Below are 24,741 nucleotides of genomic sequence, written 5' to 3' on the forward strand. Positions count from 1 at the left end.
TTCACATTCCCACAGCCAGCTACATTCTAGGCACTTCATTATTGGATTGGATTCAGGTACCAACACAGACGACAGACAGCACTGTACACATAATTCATCCAGCATCTCTCGAAGGATTAAAAATATCCCAGCGCTCCTGCGCTCAAACAACAGACAAACGCCTCATATGCTAAATAAAGCCCGGACAAAAGAGTAGGAGAACCATGATATATACACGACTTTCAAAACCAAGAGCCAACCCCGTTCATCGTCTCTTTGCGGCACCCTTGAAGACAAGACCGCCCACTACGCCGGCCACAAGAGCCAGGCCACCCACGATCGCGATGCCCATCAGACCCTCTTTGGAGACCTTGTCATCGATCAGCGAGCCGAGGCTGGCGGCTTGCAGGTTCCCTGGTTCCTTCTCCAGGAGCAGATCATTGTATCGCCGGGCTTCGCCGTAGTTTCCGAGCTTGTAGTTCCCCAAAGCCAAGTAGTAGAGACATTCACGTCGTCGCTCTGGGGATGCGCGGAAGATCTCTGATAGAAGACGGACGCCCTCTTGTTGATCCGCCCGAGCGTGGGATTTGATCAAGCCCTATCTTGTCAGCCGGTTGACTGGAAACAGAAATAGCAGTCGGCATACCCATGCGTAGTTGAATTTCGTCTGGATTCCAACATAGTCACCCTCCTTCTCGTACTGGGCCCGCAAGACTTGGAGCTCTGCTGGTTTCAACGGACTGGAATCAGGTAATTTAGCGAGGGCATAGCGATCGACAGCCGGATAATGCTAACCTTTCAGCGTCCGCAGCATCTAAGGAAGCAAGGTGGTCAGTTTCGATACACTCCCAAGCAGAAAATGATTGTAGCCTGGATACGACATACATGGTAGGTTGGACCCCATCATGGCGTAGAGATATTCGTGAGAGTGGTAGACCGGATTATAGTAAAGGATCTGGGTATATGGCTATAACAGCAGATCAGGAACTTCAACTGAGAGATTACTTTTTCACTGAGTAAAGAAGCATCCAGTCTAGTCATCTCCATCAAGCAAGCCCATCACAATGTTTCGTCACCCACCAACATGTGGCTGTGTCAGCACACGTGTGGCGCTGTGGCTGTTGCTCCCCCAACGGGAACCATCAACAGTCCATATCCTCCATGATCTTAATCCATCAACGCAATCCAAAGAACAACGACCGGCTGTGACATTTCTCTCCATTATACAAAATGTTGCTCGACGAGGACCCCGCGACAGTATGTTTTGGAATATGTTTTTCCGGACTAAGACTAACAATCGCAGCTCATCCACCACACCATCGGCAACTTCAATATCCAACCGGACAAACAAGCCGTCACCCGCATCAATGACTCCCTATCTACATTGCAACAATCTCGCGAGCTCCGTATGCGCGATGCCGAGTCGGCACTCCGTAAACTCTCCCGTAACCTGCATGCCCTGACCGCGCAACATGAGGAAGCCGTGTCGGCACACGACTCGGCAAAGCACGCTGCGCAGATGGTTGAGCTTGACACGAAGAAATTCCGGATTGCCAAGGCCGCAACAGAGCTGGAGATTGAGAGCGAGAGGCTGGAAGGCGAGCTAGAGATGCTCAAGGAGAGACTGGCCGAGTTGGAAGCGCAGGGGCTTGAGGGCGATGAAGCTACGCGGAGAGAGAGGGAGGCCGATGATGCGACTATGTGGGTGGTGCTTCTCTATTTTTACTGGAGAGTTCTGACTGATTATGCGACAGACTTCGCCTCAAGATCTACCGGTCCTTGGGCATTGATATCGAGGCGGACGAGGCCGGTAACTTCGGCAAGGCCGTTATTCGCAACAGTCGCAAGGGAGACGTCCATGTGGTCAATATGGACCCCAAGTTCTCGCGTTTCTTCTATGCTAATTACTTTTGGTCAACCATGCAGGGTTGAGTTGTGCAATTTGGTTATGGCGTTTGGTTTCCTCCCAGGTGGACCTGAGGCGTACAGTTTTCGAGTCACGGGATATGACGACGCGGCGCTTGTGATTTTTACTTCTGCATTTTGCCTTTTGTTGCTTGATATACCCAGGGATTTGTTTGTATTGTCAATCGGATATACTGTTCTTCAACCGTGGCCAGTGACCAGATTGTACCTCGACACAGTCGAGCAGATGAGATCATGCTGAACTTTCAGTGTCCTCAGCAGGCGTTTGCAGCCTGTTGCGCAGCTGCTGCAGGACCTTGGACCTATCCGCCTCGGTCAAAGTAGTGCACGTACCAGCTCCTAACAAGAGCGGCTTCTCGTCAGGATACAGCTGCTGTACAATATCCAATAATTCTCCTCTACGCGCCGCGGACATCTCAGAGTCCGCATCCCATAGCCGTAGCCACTCATCCTGCCGCTGCATCATCAGATCCTCGACCTGATCCATAGAAGGCAATTCAGACCAATCCCAGGTCAAACTGATCCTCCTGCCCGACGCACCCCCATACACCATCTCCACCCCCAACGCCCCCAAACCCAGCTCCTCAGCGCAACTATTCCACAGCGCCTGCTGCAGCTCCCCGTTTCGCTCAACCATCATCCACAGAAGCGGATACACACTTCGCGCCATCGCATCCCGAACCCCCTTCGTCGCCTCACGAGGGCCAACCAGAACTCCGATCTTCGTCCCCGTGCGCCACCCCACAGGCGACTGGCGGAACGTCCCTTCGAGCTCCCGGACGAGATTCGGCCCCAGCTTTGTCTTGAGGGCCTTGCATTGCACGAAGACGCGCAGCGGGTGCTCGTGTTCCGGGAGGTGCCAGGTGCCTACGAGGTCGATACCTGCATCGTCGCGACCTCCGACTCGGTGAAGCGAGAAGGCGAAGCGCCGGAGGGTTTGCTGGACTGTGTATTCGTAGTGTGTGCCTATGTAGGTAGTGCTTGTCGTTGGGAGAGAGGTCCGCTCTGCGTGGGCGAGGAAGGATGCGAGGTCATTGTGGTGTTGCGATGGCGACGGCGGAGGAGAAGGGAGCTTGAAAAGGCGGCGAGTGAAGGGGTCGAGCTGGCGATGGATTGGACGGGCTGAGAAATTACGCCGGAAGAGTTTGGTGAGAAGATGGATCTGATTCATATCAAGCCATCCGACGGTTGGTTGTGAAGCTAGAGGAAACTATCTCTTGTTCTACTTCTGACCGCATCACCGCTTTGGCTTCTCCGCATCACGCTGATTCTCCAACAATCTTTAATCTCGCCCTACATCAACAGACCTCGCCGAGAGGACTTTACTTCCCTACCTACACCTCACTCAACCACGTATCAACCGCAAAAATGGCCGACATCCTAACCCAACTCCAAACCTGCCTAGACCAGGTACCTCACCCATCCACCCCAAACCCCACCCTCCAAAACCACCAACCTAACCCTCACCTCAACAGCTCGCAACCCAATTCTACGCCACAATAGGCTACCTAAGCACCTACCACGACAACTCCCCCGCAATCCCACACCCAGACGTCCCAGACGCCGCCCCAGCCCTCGCCAAAATCCCCAAGAACTCCACCGCGCCTCCAGTTCCCGCCGGCGCACCGGTTCCCGCGCAGTCCCAGGCCTCCCCTCCAGCCCAGAATCCCGCGCATGGCGCCGCAGGCGCAGGCACAAGCGTAGGCGAGGGCGGGCAAACGCCCGGCCCAGCAGCGGGCGCAGGCGCGGACCCAAACCTGCCGGCGCCGGATAGTCCGCGGACGTTTGCGAGTCGTCAGCGGGAGCTGGCGCGGGATCTTATCATCAAGGAGCAGCAGATTGAGTATTTGATATCGGTGTTGCCGGGGATTGATAGCTCCGAGGCGGAGCAGGAGAAGCGGATTCGGGAGTTGGAGGGGGAGTTGAGGCGGGTCGAGGAGGAGCGGGAACTGAAGATGAGGGAGTTGAAGAGGTTGAGGAGGACGCTGGAGAATGTGCTGAGGGCAGTTGAGACGGGGTTATATGGGGATCGGGAGCTACTTGAGAGATATTCTTGATGTCTTGCTGACTTTGGCCTGTCCACGCTGGACGGACAACTGGATCTGGAGCGCTCTACGCCACAACAAGGTATACCAATCGGTTATGATAAGATGTATGATTAAATGCTAGCGTACCAAAAGTGCATGTCTTTATGATCCCGCGCCCGTCCGCCCAGTGTATAGCACTAAAAGAAAAATGACCATTACCATGAAAATGTGGACTCGCGTCCAGCCGTCTTGTGTAGCGTCCTGTATACCTTCCCTCAAGGGACGCGTCTATGCGTCTGCAGAATGGTGTGTAGCTGCCTTTCCACGGCGTAGATGCAAAAATGAAAGACCGCAGAAAAAGAAATATGAAACGAAGCCCAGGGAAACCGTCAAACGCCAAAATTCAACGTTCGGGTATCAAAATCCATCCCTCCATGCTGTCCGAGTGAAGATAAATTGGGGAAGTAAAAGAGAAAGCCACTGCAAATCACAAAGGCGGATCATTTGAAGAGACTTCTATATTCTCTCATCCGCTGCTCCTGAACGTCTTTCTTGTCAAGCTTGCCACGGTTCATGCTCATGTCTGCCAACTGCTGCTTCTTCTTGGCAAGCTCGAAGATCTTCTCCTCTATACTCCCCTTCATGATAAACTGAACTGTGGTCACCTCGCGCGTTTGACCCAGTCGGTGCACCCGATCGATTGCCTGGGCCACAGCTGCAGGATTATACTGAGGTTCCATGATATACACTTTCGAAGCAGAAGTCAAGTTCAATCCGACACCACCAGCACCGATCGTGGCTAGCAAGATAGTCGTGTTGCCGTTGGTATGGAAGTCCTCTAGAGCTCTGTTACGAGCTGCGAGCGACATAGTCCCGTCTAAGCGTGTGAATCCTGTCATGCCACGATCTTTCAATGCAATCTCGATCAAGTCAAGATGAGAGGTCCAGGCCGAGAATACCACGCTCTTGATTGGGGGCTCAGCGTTTAGTCTCTTGCTCTCCTCTGCAGATTCGGCGAGATGAGCCAAAAGCGCCTTGGTCTTCGTGTGAGGTCCTTCATACTCGCCAAGGGTTTTGGGTTGCCTTCGGCTCTGCTTTGCTTGTTCGTGCTCCGTCAAGTACTCCTCAAGTCCTTCGACAGTGATGGTCGAATACGAAACAGGAATCCAACCGTCACAAACCTGACATTTTGTTGTATTCGTAGGTTCGACTTGACCATCAAAAGCTTGTTTCCACCCGGAGAAGCAGTCGGGACATACGACGTCAAAGCATGGTAGCACTATCGCCATTGGAGCTTTCCGATCCGTCACACCAGTGTCCGATCCGGGCTCTTCCAAGCGCTTGCCACACATGGCACATGCATCGGCCGACGATTCCTGCATAAGATTGAACATCTCGTACGCCTTCCTGTCAATCACACCGGCAGATTCGCCCGTTCCTTCTTCCAGATCAATTGCGTCCTGCACGCTAATTCCTTTGATCCGCTGACGATCATCGCTATCGAGAAGCTCTTTGCCGTGTGCACTGATCTGTCGCAGAATCATCATTGCTTTGAGAATATGATGGTACATTCGTCCTTTCATCTTCGTCTTGTCCTCTCCCGCAATCACCCTCATCATGACATTAGACTCCTTCCGGAAGAATTCATGCAGCTGCTTCTCCTTTTCAGAGAACTCCAGCGTGATAATCTTGTCATGTCGAGGAGGAATGTCAATCTTATCTTTGACTCGACGTAGAGTAAAGGAGTCAACGAGCACACGCAAGCTTGCGAGAACTGTCGCGTCACCTGTCTTGAACCGACTAAGAATATGCATGCCAAATCGGGCTCGATCATCGTAGGGGACCAATCCAAGAAACTTGGTAACGGAGAGAAGGTCTTCAAGGCGGTTCTGGATGGGAGTACCGGTCACGGACCAGCGTCGCTGAGCGTTTAGCTTGAATATTGCTTGCGTCTGGGCAGCACTTTGCTCTCGGATGGTGTGCGCTTCGTCCAAAACAATACGAAACAAATTCATCTTTGTCAAAGGACTTACGCCTCGCTTGGATCCTCTCTGAGACAATTCGGATAGCACAATGCTGTAGGTTGTGATCACCACGTCGTAGCTTGACAGTTCGTCCACATCGTTGGTTCTGGAGGAGCCGTGGAACACGTAGTATGAGATGGCGTTTTCCTTCAAATGCTCTTTGATCTGCGAAACCCAGTTGTTGACAGTACTGAGAGGAACGACTAAAAGAGTGGTCTTGCAGTTGCGAATACCAGGTAGGCTTCGCACAAGGTCTGGCTCCGGTATTTTCGTCGCCCATTCATGAGCCTGGTGCAAAGAGGAAACAACGAGCGAAAGAATGCTCAAAGTCTTTCCAAGACCCATCATATCTGCTAATAAGCCTCCTAAGCTCTGTGGCGGCTCTTCGTCGAGGACAATGCCGCTGATGATTTCACGATACCGCTTGACCCCATTTGCGCGATACTCTATCCTCCAAAGGGAATTGTTATCCTCCTCTTTGGGACCAAACTTGCGCGGCTTCTCTTTCTCAGTCATGAACCATAGAGCTTGCTTTTGATGGCGGAGGAGAGGGGTCAACACCGAATCTGGGGGCTCCATTTCCGGAATATTCTGCGCGCTCTGAAGCTGATCAAACATCTTCATGACTGCATCGTTGACCTCTTCCGCGGTGCGAATTTCGTAGCTGACACCCGTACGGCCCCTCGCAGCTATTGATGGCAAGAAGGAGGCCGCCTGAGCTCGCCGCCGCTCAGCATGCGGATTGAACACTGGTACTCCTTGTTCCACAGAGAACGGCGTCCCAAGCCAAACATTGTGCTGCCCGAGGTGCTTACCAACCAGCTCAGCATCTTTCCTCAGACCGTAGAGATTGATCGACGCTCTATAGAGAGCAGAGCAGGGAGCCCATGGCATTTCACCCGGCAGCCTTCTGCGAACGTCTAAGCGCGCTGTCATGTCAACCTTGAGAGCCTGCGAGTCAAGCAACGGGACAATCACGGCTGCAGTCTTCGCGTCAACTGCACCAAAGATCTTCCCATGCGGATCCGAAACATCAATTCTGTAGCTGTTTCGATCTGGGTGTCTATGTACTCCCAGCTTTATTGAAGGCCAATCGTGCGCCGAGTCGCCAAAGATATTTTGCGCAGCAGGCTTGGGCACGATTTGTGCTTGTATCATCGCATTGTCCACCTTTCCATAACATACCCGCTGGACACTGAGATTGTTCGACCCGGTGACCTGCAAGTCGTCGTCGTCATTAGCAGCACCAGCGGAATCTGTGCATGACCCTGTCAGCATACAAGCACCGATAATCTCAGACTCGTAGAATTCTTTCTCACCGATGGTCAGATCAACCACACTTGGTGTCGCCGGAGAGGAATAATCAGACTTCCCCTTGTCCTCTTTCATATATTTGCCGAACTGAGTGTCCCCGGTGATGGTAATCGGCCCATTCCTGACCGTCTTCGGTGCTCCCTCGTCATTCTCCCTTTTGATCTTTTTGTAAGGCTGATGGACTCGTTTCTCCACACCGTACATATCCTCGATGAGGCTGGCGTGGCGCGCTTCAACGTCACTATCGAGGTGATCCGAGTTCCTTTTCCAGTCATTATCGTCCTCGGACTGTGCGCTCATAAACTCAATCTCTGGCGCAGGCTCATTCCTGGCTGGCCGGTGTGGTGATGAGCTCGCACTGCTCTCTCCTCGCGATCGGACCGACTCCGTCTGCGACCTCGACTTCGATTTCGGGCTGACCTTGGAAGACTGCTGGCGGCGCTGCGGGTTGAGAAGCTGATGTGCAGCGGAAACTGTCCCGGCCGGCGCAGCAGTCGATGGGGCACTACGCGGTGACGCGCTGGTATTTTGCTGGCCTGTTCCGTCGACGAGTAAGTCATTTGGGTCCAAGTACTCGGGGTCCTCTGGTGGGGAAGGGCATCGACTGGATGATGGGAAGAAAAACAAGGGTTCATCAGGCACTTCATTCTGCGCGCTTATGTGGGAATCTGGCGACGCATATGAAATCTCTGGGTCGTTACCATTCTTCTGAAGTTGTTTTCTGTAGGCCTTGGGGTCCAGGAGCATGGCGGCGTGGGACGCCATAGTCCGTCCTTCCGCCTATGCGGGTATCCGAGCCTCTCAAACGGGCGGGCAGATCGTTGTTCTGACTACGCTAGCCAAGTCCAGTCCGAGATAGAAGGTTCCAGGAGGGTTGGTGAGCATAGAGATAGATACAGGTTGCGAAGCGCGTATGCGAGGAGGGGATAAGAAGGGCATATGACTTGGGATGTGGAGAATGAGAGAGGCAAAAGCGTTAGCAAAGCATTAAAAGAATCCCGACAAGGGTCTTGTCAGTATCCACCCATAGCCAACTGACTCTCAGACCGTCGAGAAACTCTATCCGAAGAGAGAGCAGAAGCAGAAGGATGCCTGCGCAATGGTAGGCCATGACCTCACTCATACTGGGTGTTTCTGCCTCGATCGCATATCGCGAATGCCAAGGCGCCGATAAGAGAGGGCTTATCAAAGCAGCCTCAACTGCAGCTCACCGTCACTTCACCCCACAGACACCTATAGAATATACTTAGCATGGAAGGATTGAATTATTGGTATCATGCTAATATTAGTCTCATTATATGCTACATTGCCTGTCACGTACACATCCGACCATATCCTCAAAACAGGAGTATTAGCCGAGGAGCCGGCGCAAATTCTATATACAACAAAGATTTCTCCCAGGCCAATGCTGCCTCTTGCAGCACAAGGACGTCTCATGCCAGATTGCCAAGAAAAACAACGCTAATTGGGAGGGAAAGTAATGTAAAAGTGATGATGGAAGTGGTTTAGGACTAAACAGAAGAAGAAGAAGAAGGAAGGGGGGTAATGGGGGGTAAGGAGGGATCCGAAAGAGAAGGATTTTCCGGTAGGACAAAGTGAAGGAGGAAGGGTGTTTAGCGTAAAGAAAAAAAGTTGGTCACAGTTAGCACCAAGTAAAGACGGGGTTTTTGCTCTTCACAGCTTCTAACCGCTCGACAATAACCTTGCGCTGGTTCCCTTCCATACCCTCAGCAGCTGCATAGCCGAGGTCGCCTTCGAGGTCGTCACTGCCCCAGACAAATTGCGCTTGACCATGTGCACTTGACATGGAGCTCTGTTTGCGATGACGTTTGTGGTCGGGTCTGGGAGGGAGAGGAGCCCAATTCCGATCCGTGTCTCTACCAAGACCAAGACCATCAACACTGTCACGGCCCAGTGTGACGGGGCTACCATCCCGCGTCGGCCCCTCCTCATGCTCTCGGCTGCGCGAAAGCTCGAATCGATTCGGATTCGGAAGCTCACTCGGAGGGGAATGAAGGCCCAAAAGGTCGTGTTGTGGTTGCGACGGCAGAGACATGGCAGCGCCAATATCCATTTCCTCATTGTCTGGATCGTAATCGTCATGTTTGTCGTAACTGTCATAGCGCCTCATCTTGCGCTTTTGAGCATCGGTGGATGGTTGTCCACGGAGGGGGATGGCGACCGGAACATCTACCAAATCGTCCCATACGCAGACTCTAGTCCTTCTCGTCAGTTCCAAGGGGCCATGATCCGGATGCTTCAAAGTCTCAACAACATTCCAGGCTTGTCCCTTCATGACTGCAATCTGCCTTGCAAACATGCTCTCCTTGAAATCGGCGTCTTGCGAGAAGACACGCCGAAGTGCCATCTGCGTCCCACTCCACCAGGCCGTGGATGTTAGAAGTGGTAAGAAATGGTCCCTGGTCTTCTGAGAGAAGGGTTGGCCGATTAGAGAAACGGGAAGAAACAGCCAGCCAAAAGGGAAGCTTCGCCACTGTGTCAAATTAGCAAATCTTATCTGAAGTTTGGGGAAGAGAATATAACTTACGGCATCCGGATGCTTCCACGGCCACGACAGACTGTTGTCGATAGCCCCGATCTGAATAGTCGCCTGTGGCTCCGTTGAATTGAGCGGTGTTCCGGTGCGACTCACTGCAACCATAGTCTCATGCCGTCTATACGGATAGGATGCGGTGCCAGTTCTCTCAGGACTGGTGGAAACAGGACGAGCTGGAGGCAGGTGCTCGTCATCATCGTCCTGTTGTGTCCCGTTGGACTTGGGCGGCTCGGCAACAATAGACACGTCCTCTGTCTTCCAGTCGATTTTGATCATCCAATTGTCCAACCCACGATCGGTATTGCGCATGATATAGTCCAAAATAACCAGTTTCTCCAATTCCTCTCTGAAGGATTGCTTCAGCTGTTCAGTCCAGTAGAATCGCCGCTCCCCACTCTCGTCCCGCGGCGCTGGAGAAGGTGCATAATTGTGTTCATCGTCCTCGTCTTCATCATCCGAGTGTATCCCCGACGGGCGACAAGCCTCGTTCCAAGGTCGCTTCTTACGCTTTGGAGCGTCCTCGGCACGAAACCCAGTGTTGGTCTGGTCTGGCCAGGGATGATCGCGCAGAAAGAGGTTCGCATCCTTGTAACCCTTTAAGAAAACCTGGAAGCTGCCAGCCTTGGGAGGAAGCGGTTTCTTGCCCATCCAAGCCTTTCGTCGATCCCAGAAGTCGTAGAAGAAAGATTTCGAGGATAGATATACAATATCGGTGTATGGAACGAGGTTGGTGCGTAATCGAGAGTCGAGGACATATGCTGCAGCCTCTGAGACATATGAAAGATTAGGAATCAAGCACGCACGGCCAAAGAAGCACGGGAATAAATTCCTGTGTAGCCACTTGGTCCATTTCGGATTGCGAGATGCGTAAGGTTCCTCATCCTTGGGCTTGAAGACGCCTACAACCTTCCCTTCACTGTTGCGAGCGAAATAACTTCCCGAGCTACCCTGAGATATCATTCGGGGATGCACCCCCAACTCAATGGCGGTACGGACACTTTCAACAACGGCCTCGAATTCCTCCCGTGCTTGTCGCTGCGCCCGTTCAACTTCCTCCGACTCGAGAGCTTCAGCAGAAATCGGTCTAACGCCATCTGGTGGTTGGAAAACAGAATGGTAGATCTCGAGTTTCTCTTCTTCCAGCGTCTTCCCTTTGACTCTGTTGATCTTGAATTTCGAAGCAAAGTCCTCGGCCCAACGTTCGAGACGCGCATTGATGGCCTTAATGTCGACACCGGAGTTTCGGCGCCCACGGTGGTAGTGTCCACTCGATCTCCTTCGGTGTGCTGGTGGCGAAGAGAAGGCAGGAGTCATCTGGGCTCGAGTGGAGATCGGGGCATATCGTGGGGCGGATTGCGATATCGTACTGGAAGGACCGTGCAAGTCATCTTCATCCTCCGAATAATAGTATGCATCGTTCGCTCTATCTTCTTCCTCCTGAGCAAGACGGGCATAACCGGACGTCGCGGGGCGATTCTTAGGCATGATGGAGGTAGATTGTCTCAGCAAGCCCGGGAGGCGAACGGCGTTGGGCTCATCTGAAGCAGAAAGGCGAGGAAGAAAAAGAAACGCGAAAGTCTAGAACAATAGAAGAAGAGAATAGAAAAGACGAGAATGAAAGAAAGAAAGACAAGAGCAAAGACACTCAAGGCATTAGTAACTCTACTGATGCAGTCGAAGGAAGAAAAGGGTTACCTGGAGTTAGTCTCGTTGGATCGCCGCCGTGATGATCCATTGAATGAACAATTGGTTTTTACCGTATGGTTACAAATCAGGGACCAGTCCAGCCTGAGTCAGCCACAGCTGGAATAAAATTACAGTACTGCACCGCCACAAGCCTATCCCGTGTGGCTCCACTTGCAGAAGAGCTTAAACAAAGCCCCTGAAATTTGAGACAACCAGTCGGCAGTTAAGCTAGGATAACAAAAGTAACTAGATAGTCACCTCGATTGCTACCGCAGATAGGTAGTAACGGTGATGAGAAGTATTGGATTGAAATCTGGAAACTGAGGGGATATCGCACTGAGTATCGCTTTGTACAACCTACACTACGTTTCCAGCCAGCGTTTCAGTTTCCTGCACGCTGAAGGAGCAGAGACAAGGGGGCCGAATGCTATCTACTCATGACCTCGACAAGAACCCTGGGTCAATCTCAAGTTTGTTGACTTCTGAGGCGAAAGGATGTGTCATGAAGCCGAAGCCACTCGAACTGGGGAAAGGATCGTATGTGCGCTTGAAGCATGCCGTAAGCCCGTGACACAGAGGATGGAGTATGCTGCCTCGATACCTCGATACCTTGACGCTTTAAGCTCGAGGCACCTTCTATGAACCGGACAGATCTGGAATATCAATCCATTCTTACATTTCGCGACCATGTCAGGGTCAAAGCCGAAGCCATTCATTCTGGATCTCCAGGAATGATCAAGGGATTTCAATGTAGCTCATTGCTCGCGCGTACGCATAGTTTCGAAGTGAGGTTTTGCGCTCCTGCAAACATGTGGGAGAAAGGGGGACGCAGGGGCATGAATAATAACATCGCTACTATCTGGGTCCTCGCTTCTTATCCTACGTTGGCATGCCCTGCATGCTGCGTCGATGAGCAATAGCTCTAATGTGTTTCGGTGTAAGAAGTGCCTTTCCAAGCCATCCATCGCACATTCATGATCCGACGCAAAGACTGAAGTATACTAAACCTAGGCTTGGATATACCGAATACACTAAACAGTATATCGGTCTGGAAGAAAAGCCCAGAAGGCGCAGACGAGTATCAGTAATGATAGCTTTACACTCGAGCTCTATTCTGCCAAGCAACCGTCCCGAAAAGCGATTGCGATAAATAATCGATAACTAGTCTCCGAGGCGCGCGATAGGCTAGATAGCAGTTCCGATAATACTACGAACTTCCTCTCAGGATTTCCTCCGTCTCGTGTAACTCTTCCCTGTAAAAGGTCCTCTTATTCTTGTCCTCATACCATCTTCCTTCCAATTCCAATCTGATTTCACGGGCCCTTTTATGGTAATTGTCGTCGCTCTTTTGCCTGTCTCTCCTTCATCGTCCTCCTCGTTGGGTGTATCTTGGGACACACTCGTCTGAGATCTTTCACTCCCTGATCATTTCCTGTTTACAAAATCAGGAAAAGCTACGAGCTCATCTGATAGTTCTTTTTTGTATAATCTTTGCTTCTCCGAGGAACTGAAAGACATTCCACCTCATCCATTCCCCTTTCTCGACGAGGCTGGACTCCCTGCGTTACTGGCACGAGAACTCTCCGATACGACGCATACAACCCATCAGCACACCCGATCTCCTCTTCCCTGCCTCCGTCGTCTGCAATTCGGTTGACAGAGACCGAATTTATAGCAAATCTTCACTACTCCCTACACGGTGGCTTCAATTCTTTTCCGGGCGTCGCCCATCGACCCAGCCCTCCATCCTTCGTCTCCGCCTGCTCCCCAGACCCACGATCTTGCCAGCTACAACCGTACCACTTCCATTGACGATCAATCTACGTCTCAGCAGCAGGGAGCGGATGCTATAGCGGGTGCGTCGTCGAAAATTTCACAATTGGTCGATATCGGGACTGATCTGTGCTGCTTAGAGCAATCAAACTATAGCCTCGACACCTGCAACGGGATTGGGAGCGGTTTCCCAGGTCCCAACTCTCTTGGTCCTTCTCTTCCGGGTCTCTCTGCGCTGGCATCAGTCGCGTCTGCTCCAACATCCAATCTGCGGTATGTATACCTTTCCCGGTATCCTGCGATAAAGTCGCCTTCCGGGCCCTCTCTTGGGCAAAACAAGGATATTGTAGATACTGGAAGTTGGATCTCTCATTAATTCCCCCTTCCTCTACGGTTCCCTTCGTAATTTTTCTTCTCTTGCAAATCATTCCTGCGTCTATTCCCGGTTGAAAAGGGAAGGCCGCAGGTACAATATCACAGGCAGTTGGGTTATCTTTGCTGACAAGCTCTTACATGCTTAGTGCCTCCAACAGCGATGCAAATTTAGCCATGGCCAATATGACTTACGCAACTTCATCCCCCGCAGCCATGACTGGTGGACAAGGCAATAATCCAGTAAGTGAATTGGCAGTCAGTTCAATTATAATGATTACTATCGACTGAGTGTTTTGTTCTTATCGCATGTGTGGATTCCACCTTATCTGCGTGTCATTATTGCTTCTCCCAGCCCTTTTTTTTCCCTGCTGATTTTGTCACTCTCTGTTATCTGCGGTCTTGGCATTGCAGCACCCGCACACCACCCGCTTTTGCCAGTTTCTTATCATCAAATCTCTCCCGATCTTATCAACCCATCATCGCACATCTTCCCTCCCAATCCATCCACTATCAGGCGCTTCATTCCCACCAATTTTCCTCTTCCTCAGCCACTTTTTCTCACTTTTCGCGATCTCGCAAAATTATGGCGACAACCTTGACTGACCAGAAGCGCCCTCAATTACAGCCTGTCTGCCAGAATTGTGGTACCTCGACCACGCCGCTCTGGCGAAGAGACGAACTCGGCTCGGTCCTTTGCAACGCTTGTGGCTTGTTCCTCAAGTTGCATGGCCGACCTCGTCCGATAAGCCTCAAGACAGATGTGATCAAGAGTCGCAATAGAGTCAAGACCGCCGGTCAAGGCCCTAAGCGTAAGGTGAGTCTTGATGACTAAAAAATTTTCTTATCTCGTCATCGTACCCCGGCCTTGGGCAGATAAGGGTCGCTGGATTCTAACATCGCGTCATTTCAGTCAAGCAGTGCCGTAGATGCGAATGGTCTTCCGACCTCGAGGTCCGAAGATGGCACACCACCTCTGGGATCGCAGGGTTATCGTCGCGCATCGCGAAAGACGTCGCCGGGCCATTCGGATCGGTCCAATTCACCAGTGTCCCGGACTGACACTCCCGGAGTTTCTGCCTTGCAACAACAGCAACATCAACACACCTCGAACATTGCGCCCCAGCACATGTTCGACAGCGTCACCCTCGCCGACCATACTTTGAATCCGCCCAATGGCATCCCCTCCCTTCAGCTGCATCAACCGTCTCCGACATCGACCTCTTCGGCAGCAGTAGACCGTCATGCCGATGCACCGCAGACATACGAGGGACTTCTTGCAGCAAATGCATCATTGAAAACGCGTGTGAGCGAACTGGAACTCATCAATGGGCTTTTTCGGGGCCGCGTTGCGGAGCTCGAACAGAGCGACGCGACCGCGCGCCGGTCCGAGATGATCGTCCGAGATTCGGAAGCACGTCTTCGTCGGTCTCTCGAAGAAGCCCAGCGCCGAGAAGAAGAGCTCAAACGGCGCGTGAGTGACCTTGAGCGGCAGTTAGCCGACCAGGCCAACTTGAACAGTTCGGCGAACAACGACAGCCCCGGCGAACCCCTGTCCAAAAAGATCAGGTTGTCCGACATGGTAGAACAGTCCTCCGCCTCGCCAACGAAGTCGCCAAAGAGCATATAATCCAGGGACTGGTCAAACCATTCGTGGAAAACGTGGCACCGACCTTTGCAACGCCTCAAACTATAAAAAGTACACCCGTCTTGCTACATCTCAGACTTCCCTGAACTTTCTTGATACCCTTTACGAGTATTTCATTGGCTGGATATAAGTCGGATTAACCTAATATCTGTGTTATCCATCCCCATCCTCGTTGTCTGCTTCTCGGCTCGTTCTTCGGGAGGTCTATCTGAAGTTCTTTGTCGAGGACGACTTCCACCCAAATCTTAAAAGTAAAACAAGCACTTCGCGGAGCGAACGATGCTTGGAAAATTTAAAGTTTCCTATTTTTGGAAAGGGAAAAAGGAGCGAATCGCGAACACTACTCTGTCTGCTAATTATTCCCACCGCAATCAATTTGTTGATTTATATTCCCAGAGCCTTGTCTCTTCGTCGTCTGAGGAGCCTTGTCTCTTCGTCGTCTGAGGGAGGATCAGGCATAAGTCGAAAAGAGTGACGGTCGGGGCAGGAGTGCAGGACACGCTATTCAATTCCCTCGGTGCCTCTATCGCACATCGTTTCGCTTTCATCATCCTCAGAGCGAAAGCAGGGATGATACAGTCCGTGGCCTGCGTTCATCGCCTTTCCCCTCCATGTTACCATGTCTTTTCGCTCTCGTCTTTCCCTGTTCAAGGGATCTGACTGTCTCTTTGGGTAGCCGAAATGCCGAAGACCGCCAGCGTTGGCGATTGATGACTACTTCCATTTTTGCTATTTTTCTTCTTCTAGTGTACTATTAGTTCTTCGATATCTTTTTCTAATCAGTTGACGAAAACGGTCTCCTTGGTCAGTTAGGATGTGGGCGTTCCCGATAAATATACGATCTACCCACAGTTCTTACAGCTTTTGACTAGATTTCGATATCCATGGGAAATTGGTAGTTAAGGAACGATCCGAGGCGTATGTACATTGATTCGCGACGGGTATCTGAACCAGTTCAGAAAGGGGGGAAATAGCATGAAGCGAGTAATGGTGTCAGAAATCGGGCTGAGATGAAGCAGAGAAATGAAGGGAAGGGTGTAAAAAGACGCCCTCTAAGCGTCACCGTCTAGCCTAACCGTCTATATAACCGCCCAGAAACTCACAGAATTATAAAGAAAAAAAAAAGATTAGAGAATGTCAGGAAGGGTAATAGGAGCGAAGTCACACGAGGCTTGGACGTCGCTCAAGAGAAATGTTGGCCTGCTTCAATTTTTGCAGGCTATCAAGCGAGACGGTCATGTTCGACTTTTCTGTGAAAAGCTTGGTGAATCTGGTGCTCGCGCCAGATACTCCACAGGCACACGACGATTCCGGCAACGCCAGAGAAGAAAGTCGTGTAGTAGGCCCCTTGATAACAGGCCAAGCCGTCTGGGCAGTCGCGCTCGCCGTCGGGGGCAACGATCGAGTGCTTATCATAAATGGTGCCGTAGATTAGGTTGAAAAGGTTACCACTCAGAACTGGTGCAAGGGTCATCACACCCCAGTTCTGAGAGAGACCTCCGATACCGAATGTATGAGCTACCAGCGATGGGAAGACACCGAAAAGGAATCCGTATGCAACGCCAGTGCACCCCGAAACTACAACCAACTGATTAGGGTTCGAGATCGCAGCTCCCGCAAGTTGTGTTCCCGTAAAGACCGTTGCAGAAATGAACAAGCACCAAAATCGGGACATGTTCAACTTCTTGACTAGCATGTCGGACCCAATGCCTGCAGATAACGTTAAATATAGTCTCGAACTAATTCTATGGATAGATGAGCGGGGACATACCACTCAAGAGGCGGCCAATGAAGTTGCCAAAGGACAAGATGGAAACATGCATGACCTGTCGCTGATGAATGAACTGGGAGCTCGCACTGTCATCGTAATGTTGCCAGAGAGCTTTGGCCTACAAGACATTAGAGAAAAACGTGTGGGTAGTAGCACGAGGTACCTTACACTGTTGCCAATATTACTAATAAAAATGTAGGATTAGTATCCCGCTTAAGAAGGTCGGAAGAATGAGGCTAGGGAAGGGAACCAACTTGATAGTCATTAATCCAATTCCAGAAAGAAGCGCCATTGTGAGGAAGAGTTGCCAGAACTCTACTTTCGGCAGCATCGCCAAGCCTCTAACATCTGGGTGAGGTGAGTCGAGAGTCACATGGGGCAGGTCTTCATCTGCGCGAAATCCATCCAGGGCATCTCGAGACAGCCTCGAGATCGGTTTAGACACCAAGGAAGATGTCTCGTCGGAGTCGAGGCTATTGACATGATGATGGCGGGAATCCGAGGCGTGTGAGGGTGACCGAGTGTGCGCGTGGGGCTGTGATTCAAAGACACTAGAACTTTGCGTACCTGCTTCATCATACTCTTCCTGATAAGAAGATCGTAGTTCAGTGGACCTGGTAGTACGCAACGGCCGGGATTCGACGATGGTGTCCCCCAGGTGCGACAAAGGCTGGTATGGGCCACGGGGTGGCAGGATACGGAGGAATGGTATAGCGACAAGGTTTAATAAGAAGGTTCCTAGGGCCAAGAGAAGAAGGAATTTGCCCGTGTCGTCCTTGAAGATAATCGCAGACACGGTGGACCAGAAGAAGGCGCTCAGGCCAAATGCAGCCAGGGGAAACGCAGTTGCTGTGCCTCGATGATCAGGGAAGTTGGAAGCCGCTGTTTCCCGTGATTTTCAGCATCAGTACCACAATTGACCATGCTTGTTCTTTATACATACCTGTCTTAATAGATGCAGAAAAGGACGAACAGCTTCCAAAGCCAGTGAGAAAAGAGAAAAACGACAGCATTGCCACACCCAGCGATCCTTCCCCATGCACATATGCTGTTTTCAACCAATGATACATCAGTCATAAGGTCACCACTGAACGAAAATCGTAATTCGTACCTTGATAGATTGGGTAATACCCAACGCCGAGTGTGATGGCTCCCAAGATTGTCGTAAGCCGTGGTCCTCGAGCGTCTGTTAATAACCCCAAGGGGATTCCTGACGCATACATGCCCAGGTTACCTGCAGCACCCTGAGAGAAGTGAGATTGGGTGTTTTATGAGTTGAGTAGTATGCAGGCGGGATTGCTTACAATGAAGTTGCTCTCCGTTGATGAGAGCTTCATCCGATCCGCGAATTGAGGTTCCCATGCGGAATATGCATACTGTTCGAGAACTCAGCAATTGGCATATAATCTACGATGATGCTTTTGACGGACAGATCATACATTAGTACCGCAGGCAAGTGCCGCGAGTGTCCCAGCGATAACGGATATTATCCGCCTTGACTGATGAATTGAGCCCGTCATAGCTATCAATCGGCGCACTGTCAGTCGAAACTCGACTTTAAAACATGAGATTTGTAAAGGAGGCCTCCAGATGATTTCCGCAGAAGTAAGGAGCAGATATCCGCCAGGTCACAGATGTCAAGGGACAGCCTGCGATATGGATAGGAGTTGGAGGGGAATCGCCAAGAAAGATCTATAGTCAACAGACAAACCAGAGCGAGTTCATACCAGTGAACTGTCTGGTAAGTGCGATTAGACAATTATGCTAGGGACAAAGGAAGTAACCAAAGGAGAGAGATGATGAAAGTGATAATAATGAGCGGAACAGTTTGAGTCTGGAGACAAGGTCGAGTGGCCTGGAGTGTGAACACTTGACTACTACCTACCAATCTAGGTATGGCTGTCGTCAGAACGTTCTAATCGTTAGTTAACTATCTCCGATAACCTGAGCTTACGTGTACTATCACATGACTCTTTTTGGCCTCAGGCATCTGGAGGGAAAGGCGGGTCACCTGATGCCGCAATATGACGATAGCGGCATCTCTCTCCAATTCCAGCCGCCTGATCGCAGCCACCTCGAGCTGTATCGCACCCCTTCATCTTATCCTTCGATTTGAAGGCCATATTCGATTTGGGACACCTAATACAGTCTCAAAGGTTACGACAACATGGGAGCTCTATTATCCTTGCCTCTGCTGGCTATCCCCAGCGCCAGTACGGTACGTTGTCACTTGTGGAGTCTTTCAGATAGGTCCACTGACACCTGGAGTAGCTCATCACTGTCGCAACTTCGTGTTGTGGAGCTGCAACATGTTCGGCGGTTTGCAGTGCGTGCGGAAAGTTTCAGAATAGGTAATATTCCTGCGTTGAATTCGGTTCAAAAGACTGCGGAGAATCAGCGGGTCGCTAACGCTTGTTCGCCGGATCAAACAGTATGATGACAAGAATCGCTTATGCGTTCATTCTCTTGATCAACTCGATCGTTTCCTGGATAATGCTCACACCATGGGCGCTGAAGAAGTTGGAGCATATGACGCTAGATTACATGGAAATACGATGCGACGGGAAAGAGTGTCATGGTTGGGTGGCGGTACATCGTATCAACTTCGGTCTCGGTCTCTTCCATCTCATTCTCGCTTTTATGTTGCTTGGCGTGAAATCGTCCAGGAATGGTCGGGCTGTTCTGCAAAATGGTTTCTGGGGCCCCAAGGTCATCTTATGGATTGCCCTCGTCGTGACGTCGTTCTTCATCCCGGAGTCGTTCTTCCTCGTATACGGTCATTACATCGCTTTCTTCTGTGCGATGCTCTTCCTCCTCCTTGGACTCATTCTTCTGGTGGATCTGGCGCATTCGTGGGCTGAACTCTGCCTACAGAAGATTGAGGACAATGATTCTCGGCTGTGGCGTGGACTGCTCATCGGCTCAACCCTCGGCATGTACATCGCATCGATTGCGATGACCGTGCTGATGTATGTGTTCTTCGCTAAGAAACACTGCTCTATGAATCAAGCAGCTATTACGGTGAGTATCCCGCCAGACAAACCAGAAGACCACCATGAACTCAGCTCATATGACTTCGCAGATCAACCTCATCGTCTTTCTCATCATCTCGGTTGTATCCGTTCAACCTGTGGTGCAGGAACACAATCCTCGGGCCGGGTTGGCGCAAGCGGCAATGGTGACGGTTTATTGCACGTACTTGACTATGTCTGCCGTTTCGATGGAGCCTGATGACCGCCAATGCAACCCTCTGATCCGCGCCCGAGGCACACGAACGGCCACCGTCGTTCTGGGTGCCATCGTCACCATGGCCACTATCGCATATACCACGACCCGTGCCGCCACCCAAAGTCTTATGTTAGGGTCTCAGGCCGCCCATGGCCAGTACGCGCAGTTGAAAACAGACGACAACGAACATGGTCTCGTCACTCAGCAGCCCAGTCGCCGTGAGATGCGTGCCGAGGCTCTTCGTGCTGCTGTGGAGAGCGGTAGTTTGCCGGCTAGCGCATTGGACGAGAGTGACGATGAGTCCGATGAGTATAATACCCAGGACGACGAGAGGGGCTCGACGCAATACAACTACTCTCTTTTCCACATTATATTTTTCCTGGCTACGACTTGGGTAGCTACCCTACTGACCCAGCGTCTGGATCCTGAGACCACAGAGGACTTTGCGCCTGTGGGCAGAACATACTGGGCTAGCTGGGTGAAGATCATCAGCGCTTGGGTGTGCTATGCGATCTACTTGTGGACATTGATTGCCCCCGTCCTTCTTCCCGATCGTTTCGATATCTATTAGGTTGAAGGGTGTTGCTTCCTCATTCATTGATTGGATGATTTCGTTTGGGAGTTTGGCGTCTGAGCAGAGGTGCACCCTCATTTCACTCGTTTTGCGTTATATGTATAGGGATTGCTCCCTTGTTGATCGTCTTCGAGGTTAAATCAGATAATCACTTTGTCAGATGAACTCTGTAGTCAAACTTGGAATTTCTGAAAGTCGCACAACTGTGAAGGGAAGCATTGATAAAGCTTATCAGCCACTGATAACGAGCTCCGCGTAAAGTTTCCGCGTAAAGTGGCCGAGGGACGCGCATAATCCCGCGTCATTCTAACTGGCACCACCATGGGATGAGTATGGCGACCATCAAGGCCATTGAGGCCCGTTCGGTATGCTTAATTTCCTTCTCTCTTAGCGAGAGCTCCAGTTAGCTAATCTCCCTATTTGGCGTTCAGGTTCACCAGATTCAATCGGGTCAGGTGATTGTCGATTTGTGCTCCGTTGTGAAGGAATTAGTGGAAAACAGTCTCGATGCCGGCGCAACATCAATCGGTAGGATCATGGAAAAATCATCAAAAATATGCCGGGCGATAGAATGTTGACACGCTCTTGTTTCCTGGACATAGAGGTCCGTTTCAAAAACAACGGGCTGGACTCGATCGAGGTACAAGACAATGGAAGCGGAATATCACCGGAGAACTACGAGAACGTCGGTAAGCTTTCCTTTGGTAGATATTCCAAATCTGGCTATGAAGTGTTGCTCACCTTTGGTAGCTCTGAAACATTACACGTCGAAACTCTCGTCCTATGAGGATCTCTCCCGCTTACACACCTTCGGCTTCCGAGGCGAAGCTCTCTCGTCCTTATGCGCTCTAGCCGATTTCCGCATCGTCACGGCTCAAGCTAATCAAGCTCCCAAGGCGACTAGGCTCGAATTCGAAACATCCGGGAAGCTGTCGAAGACCCAAATAGTCGCGGGCCAAAAGGGCACAACAGCCTCGGTGGAGGGTTTGTTCAAGAAACTCCCCGTCCGCCGCCGGGAGCTGGAAAAGAACATCAAACGAGAGTATGGGAAGGTCTTGAATCTGCTCCATGCCTATGCTTGCATAAGCACGGGGGTACGCTTCAGCGTCCGGAACACGGTGGGAAAGAATCGGAATGTGGTGGTTTTCTCGACGAATGGCAACCAGACAACAAAGGAGAATATTGCGAATGTCTACGGCGCGAAGACTCTACTGGCGCTCATCCCGCTGGACTTGGCCTTGGAATTTAAGCCATCCGCTGCAGGTAGGCGGACAGCTGAAGGTGAGCTCCATACAATCCAGGTCAAAGGGCACATCTCTCGTCCGGTATTTGGTGAAGGAAGGCAAACGCCGGATCGTCAGATGTTCTTTGTGAATTCTCGACCCTGTGGTCTGCCGCAAATTGCAAAGGCGTTCAATGAGGTCTACAAGTCTTTCAATGTGTCGCAGTCTCCCTTCGTCTTTGCGGACTTCCATATGGACACAAATGCCTATGATGTGAATGTGTCCCCTGATAAACGGACAATTCTGTTGCATGACGCAGGAGCGTTGATCGATTCCCTCAAGCAGTCTCTTACAGAGATGTTCGAAGCGACCGATCAGACTGTTCCTCAATCTCAAATACCTGGCTATAAGCAACCTGGTACTAAACAGCAGTTGGGGACACTGCAGGCAGTTACCCCTCGCAGGGTTTCAAGCGAGAAGGAGGCTATCACAGGAGAGCAAGACCATCCCGCTGATGATGATGAAGACACAGAATCGAGTCACCTGAGCTCTCAGGCGAAGCTGAAAAGCTTTCTGAGCAACCTTGGTTCACGACAGGGACGAGCGACTCAATCCTCGTCTCCTGTCCGCAGAGAGGAGTCGGAGCAACTGGTTTCGACTGCAGCGCCGGGTACCCCTGCCGGTCGGGCTGAATCCTTGACCAGGACGGTTGATAATGAACTATTCGTTTCAGAGGGTGGGACACCATCCCCTGAAACTCCCCAACTCCCTAAGGTGACGGACGAGGAACAAGAGTCACCGAGAGACGCCGTAGAGCAGTCTACGCCACGGGACGGTTCTGAGCTCTATGGACAACACACCCCTTCAACTCAACCAGATCTACTCGAGGAGACACCCAATGTCATACAGAATGCCTTCGATCGAATGCGACCCAGACGTATGCCCGCTGAAGTTGCCACCATCACCATTGGCAACAAGACAATTACGTCCATGGTAGGAAGCGGAATACCTAGGAAAAGGACCGGAGGATCGATTGATTCCGCCGGTGGAAGATCAGACCGCAAGAGGAGGATACACACTCCGTCTCGTTCTAATATATTTGGCAAACATATGAGGGCCTTTGCAGCTCCAGGATCGCAGATAGAGCAAGCTAGCAGCGTTGAGGCCGAGGAGGAGGTGGAGGAGGAGGAGGAGGAAAGAGCGGAAGATGAAGAGATCATGGACAGTGATTCCGAAGACGGCTCCCGTTCATATTGTCCGTCCGATAAGGAGGACGATCGCTCCGCAGAGGTATCGGATGATGAGGTCAACGAGTCCGAAGCTACAGCTGCGGAGATGATGAATGATGAGGAGAAGAAGAAACACGAAGAAGCCGAGGTGCAGCGGCTCATTCGACAGGCAGAGGAAAAAGCAGTGTTGCCTCAGGAGAATAGTATCCACCGTGCGAACAAGCTGAACAAAGGGGCTGGTCATCGCGACTCCACAACACATCTGATGAGCACCGTTGACGGGTCGCTTTCTAGAATTGAGGGCCAGATGAAGAAGGTTCAGCACAGCCTCCGTTCCTACAGGAGCAATGTGGACTATTCTCAGGAAGACACGGCGGCTGCCATGACAGTCACAGCAGAAGAACGGTTGTCACTGACAGTTACCAAGGATGATTTCGCCAGGATGCGCATTATTGGGCAATTCAATCTCGGGTTTATCCTAGCTACCCGGTCGTCGGAAGATGGCTCCGCTGATTCCAAGGATGAGCTTTTTATTATTGACCAGCATGCGTCGGACGAAAAGTTTAATTTTGAGCGGCTTCAAGCTGAGACAGTGGTACAGAATCAGCGCCTTGTCCAGCCCAAACGACTCGACCTCACCGCGGTCGAGGAGGAGATTGTAATCGAGAATCGAACTGCACTGGAGAAGAACGGATTTGTCGTCGAAGTCGACGACAGCGGCAACGAGCCAATCGGCCAGCGCTGCAAGCTGATCTCCTTGCCGCTGAGCAAGGAGGTTGTATTCGGTGTACGGGATCTGGAAGAGCTCATTGTTCTGCTGTCCGAGATGCCAGCAACCAGCAGCAGCGGGTCTGCCATGCAGACCCATATCCCGCGCCCGAGTAAAGTCCGCAAGATGTTTGCGATGCGAGCATGTCGATCCAGCATTATGATCGGTAAATCTTTGACCCAGACACAGATGGTCCGGGTTGTGAGAAACATGGGGACAATCGACAAGCCATGGAATTGTCCCCATGGACGACCCACCATGAGGCATTTGATGACTCTGGGTCAATGGGACGAATGGGATGAATATGGTTATGACAATGAAGAGGAAGACGAAGAAAGCGGCCGGATCGAGGTCGACCGCTTGGATGTATGGAGGAACTACTACCAAGAGATGGGGGAAATGAGCGCGGAGGAAGAAGACGCAGCTAAGGCCGATGAAGAGGCTGGGGTATAGAATCTGTGCGTAGATTTTGGGTGGTTTTCTCTTTTTGGATAGCTCATTATGGTGAAGTATATAATACGCCATGAAAGGCCATGGGACGGAATATCGTCCTCCAAATTCGTGAAGGAAATGTCCCCTCCGCTTCAGAATAACCCACAATCTACCAGGCTGATATTCTTCTACGGAATCCATGATCCGTT

General features: G+C 51.3%; 10 protein-coding genes across 10 annotated transcripts, besides 3 other annotated features; 5 read left to right on the plus strand and 5 right to left on the minus strand.

Annotated features, from left to right (window-relative positions):
* Window positions 1–244: 244 nt before the first annotated feature.
* NFIA_088510 (mitochondrial fission 1 protein) lies at window positions 245–866 on the minus strand (the record flags this gene model as incomplete). The annotated part of the gene is made up of 3 exons (XM_001260791.1): window positions 245–577; window positions 626–719; window positions 775–866. The coding sequence occupies 3 exons, from the start codon at window positions 864–866 to the stop codon at window positions 245–247; spliced, it is 519 nt and encodes a 172-aa protein (XP_001260792.1).
* Window positions 867–1,209: 343 nt separating this feature from the next.
* Window positions 1,210–1,911, plus strand: NFIA_088520 (kinetochore Spc24 family protein; the record flags this gene model as incomplete). Its single annotated transcript, XM_001260792.1, has 3 exons — window positions 1,210–1,236; window positions 1,283–1,680; window positions 1,734–1,911. The coding sequence occupies 3 exons, from the start codon at window positions 1,210–1,212 to the stop codon at window positions 1,909–1,911; spliced, it is 603 nt and encodes a 200-aa protein (XP_001260793.1).
* Window positions 1,912–2,137: 226 nt separating this feature from the next.
* On the minus strand, window positions 2,138–3,076 carry NFIA_088530 (uncharacterized protein; the record flags this gene model as incomplete). The annotated part of the gene is made up of 1 exon (XM_001260793.1): window positions 2,138–3,076. One exon carries the CDS (start codon window positions 3,074–3,076, stop codon window positions 2,138–2,140), a length of 939 nt encoding a protein of 312 aa, XP_001260794.1.
* Window positions 3,077–3,273: 197 nt separating this feature from the next.
* Window positions 3,274–3,962, plus strand: NFIA_088540 (med21 domain-containing protein; the record flags this gene model as incomplete). Its single annotated transcript, XM_001260794.1, has 2 exons — window positions 3,274–3,315; window positions 3,381–3,962. 2 exons carry the CDS (start codon window positions 3,274–3,276, stop codon window positions 3,960–3,962), a joined length of 624 nt encoding a protein of 207 aa, XP_001260795.1.
* A 470-nt stretch (window positions 3,963–4,432) lies between these two features.
* On the minus strand, window positions 4,433–8,017 carry NFIA_088550 (DEAD/DEAH box helicase; the record flags this gene model as incomplete). The annotated part of the gene is made up of 1 exon (XM_001260795.1): window positions 4,433–8,017. The coding sequence occupies one exon, from the start codon at window positions 8,015–8,017 to the stop codon at window positions 4,433–4,435; it is 3,585 nt and encodes a 1,194-aa protein (XP_001260796.1).
* An 895-nt stretch (window positions 8,018–8,912) lies between these two features.
* NFIA_088560 (1-phosphatidylinositol 4-kinase LSB6) lies at window positions 8,913–11,312 on the minus strand (the record flags this gene model as incomplete). Its single annotated transcript, XM_001260796.1, has 2 exons — window positions 8,913–9,764; window positions 9,819–11,312. The coding sequence occupies 2 exons, from the start codon at window positions 11,310–11,312 to the stop codon at window positions 8,913–8,915; spliced, it is 2,346 nt and encodes a 781-aa protein (XP_001260797.1).
* A 2,932-nt stretch (window positions 11,313–14,244) lies between these two features.
* NFIA_088570 (putative GATA transcription factor (AreB)) lies at window positions 14,245–15,288 on the plus strand (the record flags this gene model as incomplete). The annotated part of the gene is made up of 2 exons (XM_001260797.1): window positions 14,245–14,475; window positions 14,572–15,288. 2 exons carry the CDS (start codon window positions 14,245–14,247, stop codon window positions 15,286–15,288), a joined length of 948 nt encoding a protein of 315 aa, XP_001260798.1.
* Window positions 15,289–15,701: 413 nt separating this feature from the next.
* Window positions 15,702–15,751: a microsatellite.
* Window positions 15,752–16,528: 777 nt separating this feature from the next.
* Window positions 16,529–18,300, minus strand: NFIA_088580 (putative MFS transporter; the record flags this gene model as incomplete). The annotated part of the gene is made up of 6 exons (XM_001260798.1): window positions 16,529–17,016; window positions 17,078–17,195; window positions 17,246–17,261; window positions 17,332–17,959; window positions 18,021–18,125; window positions 18,189–18,300. The coding sequence occupies 6 exons, from the start codon at window positions 18,298–18,300 to the stop codon at window positions 16,529–16,531; spliced, it is 1,467 nt and encodes a 488-aa protein (XP_001260799.1).
* A 1,210-nt stretch (window positions 18,301–19,510) lies between these two features.
* NFIA_088590 (serine incorporator domain-containing protein) lies at window positions 19,511–20,876 on the plus strand (the record flags this gene model as incomplete). The annotated part of the gene is made up of 2 exons (XM_001260799.1): window positions 19,511–20,098; window positions 20,160–20,876. 2 exons carry the CDS (start codon window positions 19,511–19,513, stop codon window positions 20,874–20,876), a joined length of 1,305 nt encoding a protein of 434 aa, XP_001260800.1.
* A 253-nt stretch (window positions 20,877–21,129) lies between these two features.
* Window positions 21,130–21,153: a microsatellite.
* Window positions 21,154–21,211: 58 nt separating this feature from the next.
* On the plus strand, window positions 21,212–24,553 carry NFIA_088600 (ATP-binding mismatch repair protein PMS1; the record flags this gene model as incomplete). Its single annotated transcript, XM_001260800.1, has 4 exons — window positions 21,212–21,244; window positions 21,311–21,407; window positions 21,482–21,568; window positions 21,630–24,553. 4 exons carry the CDS (start codon window positions 21,212–21,214, stop codon window positions 24,551–24,553), a joined length of 3,141 nt encoding a protein of 1,046 aa, XP_001260801.1.
* Window positions 23,270–23,298: a microsatellite.
* Window positions 24,554–24,741: the final 188 nt, after the last annotated feature.

Source organism: Aspergillus fischeri, genomic scaffold, assembly GCF_000149645.3.
Source record: "Aspergillus fischeri NRRL 181 1099437636264 genomic scaffold, whole genome shotgun sequence".
Taxonomy (NCBI): domain Eukaryota; kingdom Fungi; phylum Ascomycota; class Eurotiomycetes; order Eurotiales; family Aspergillaceae; genus Aspergillus; species Aspergillus fischeri.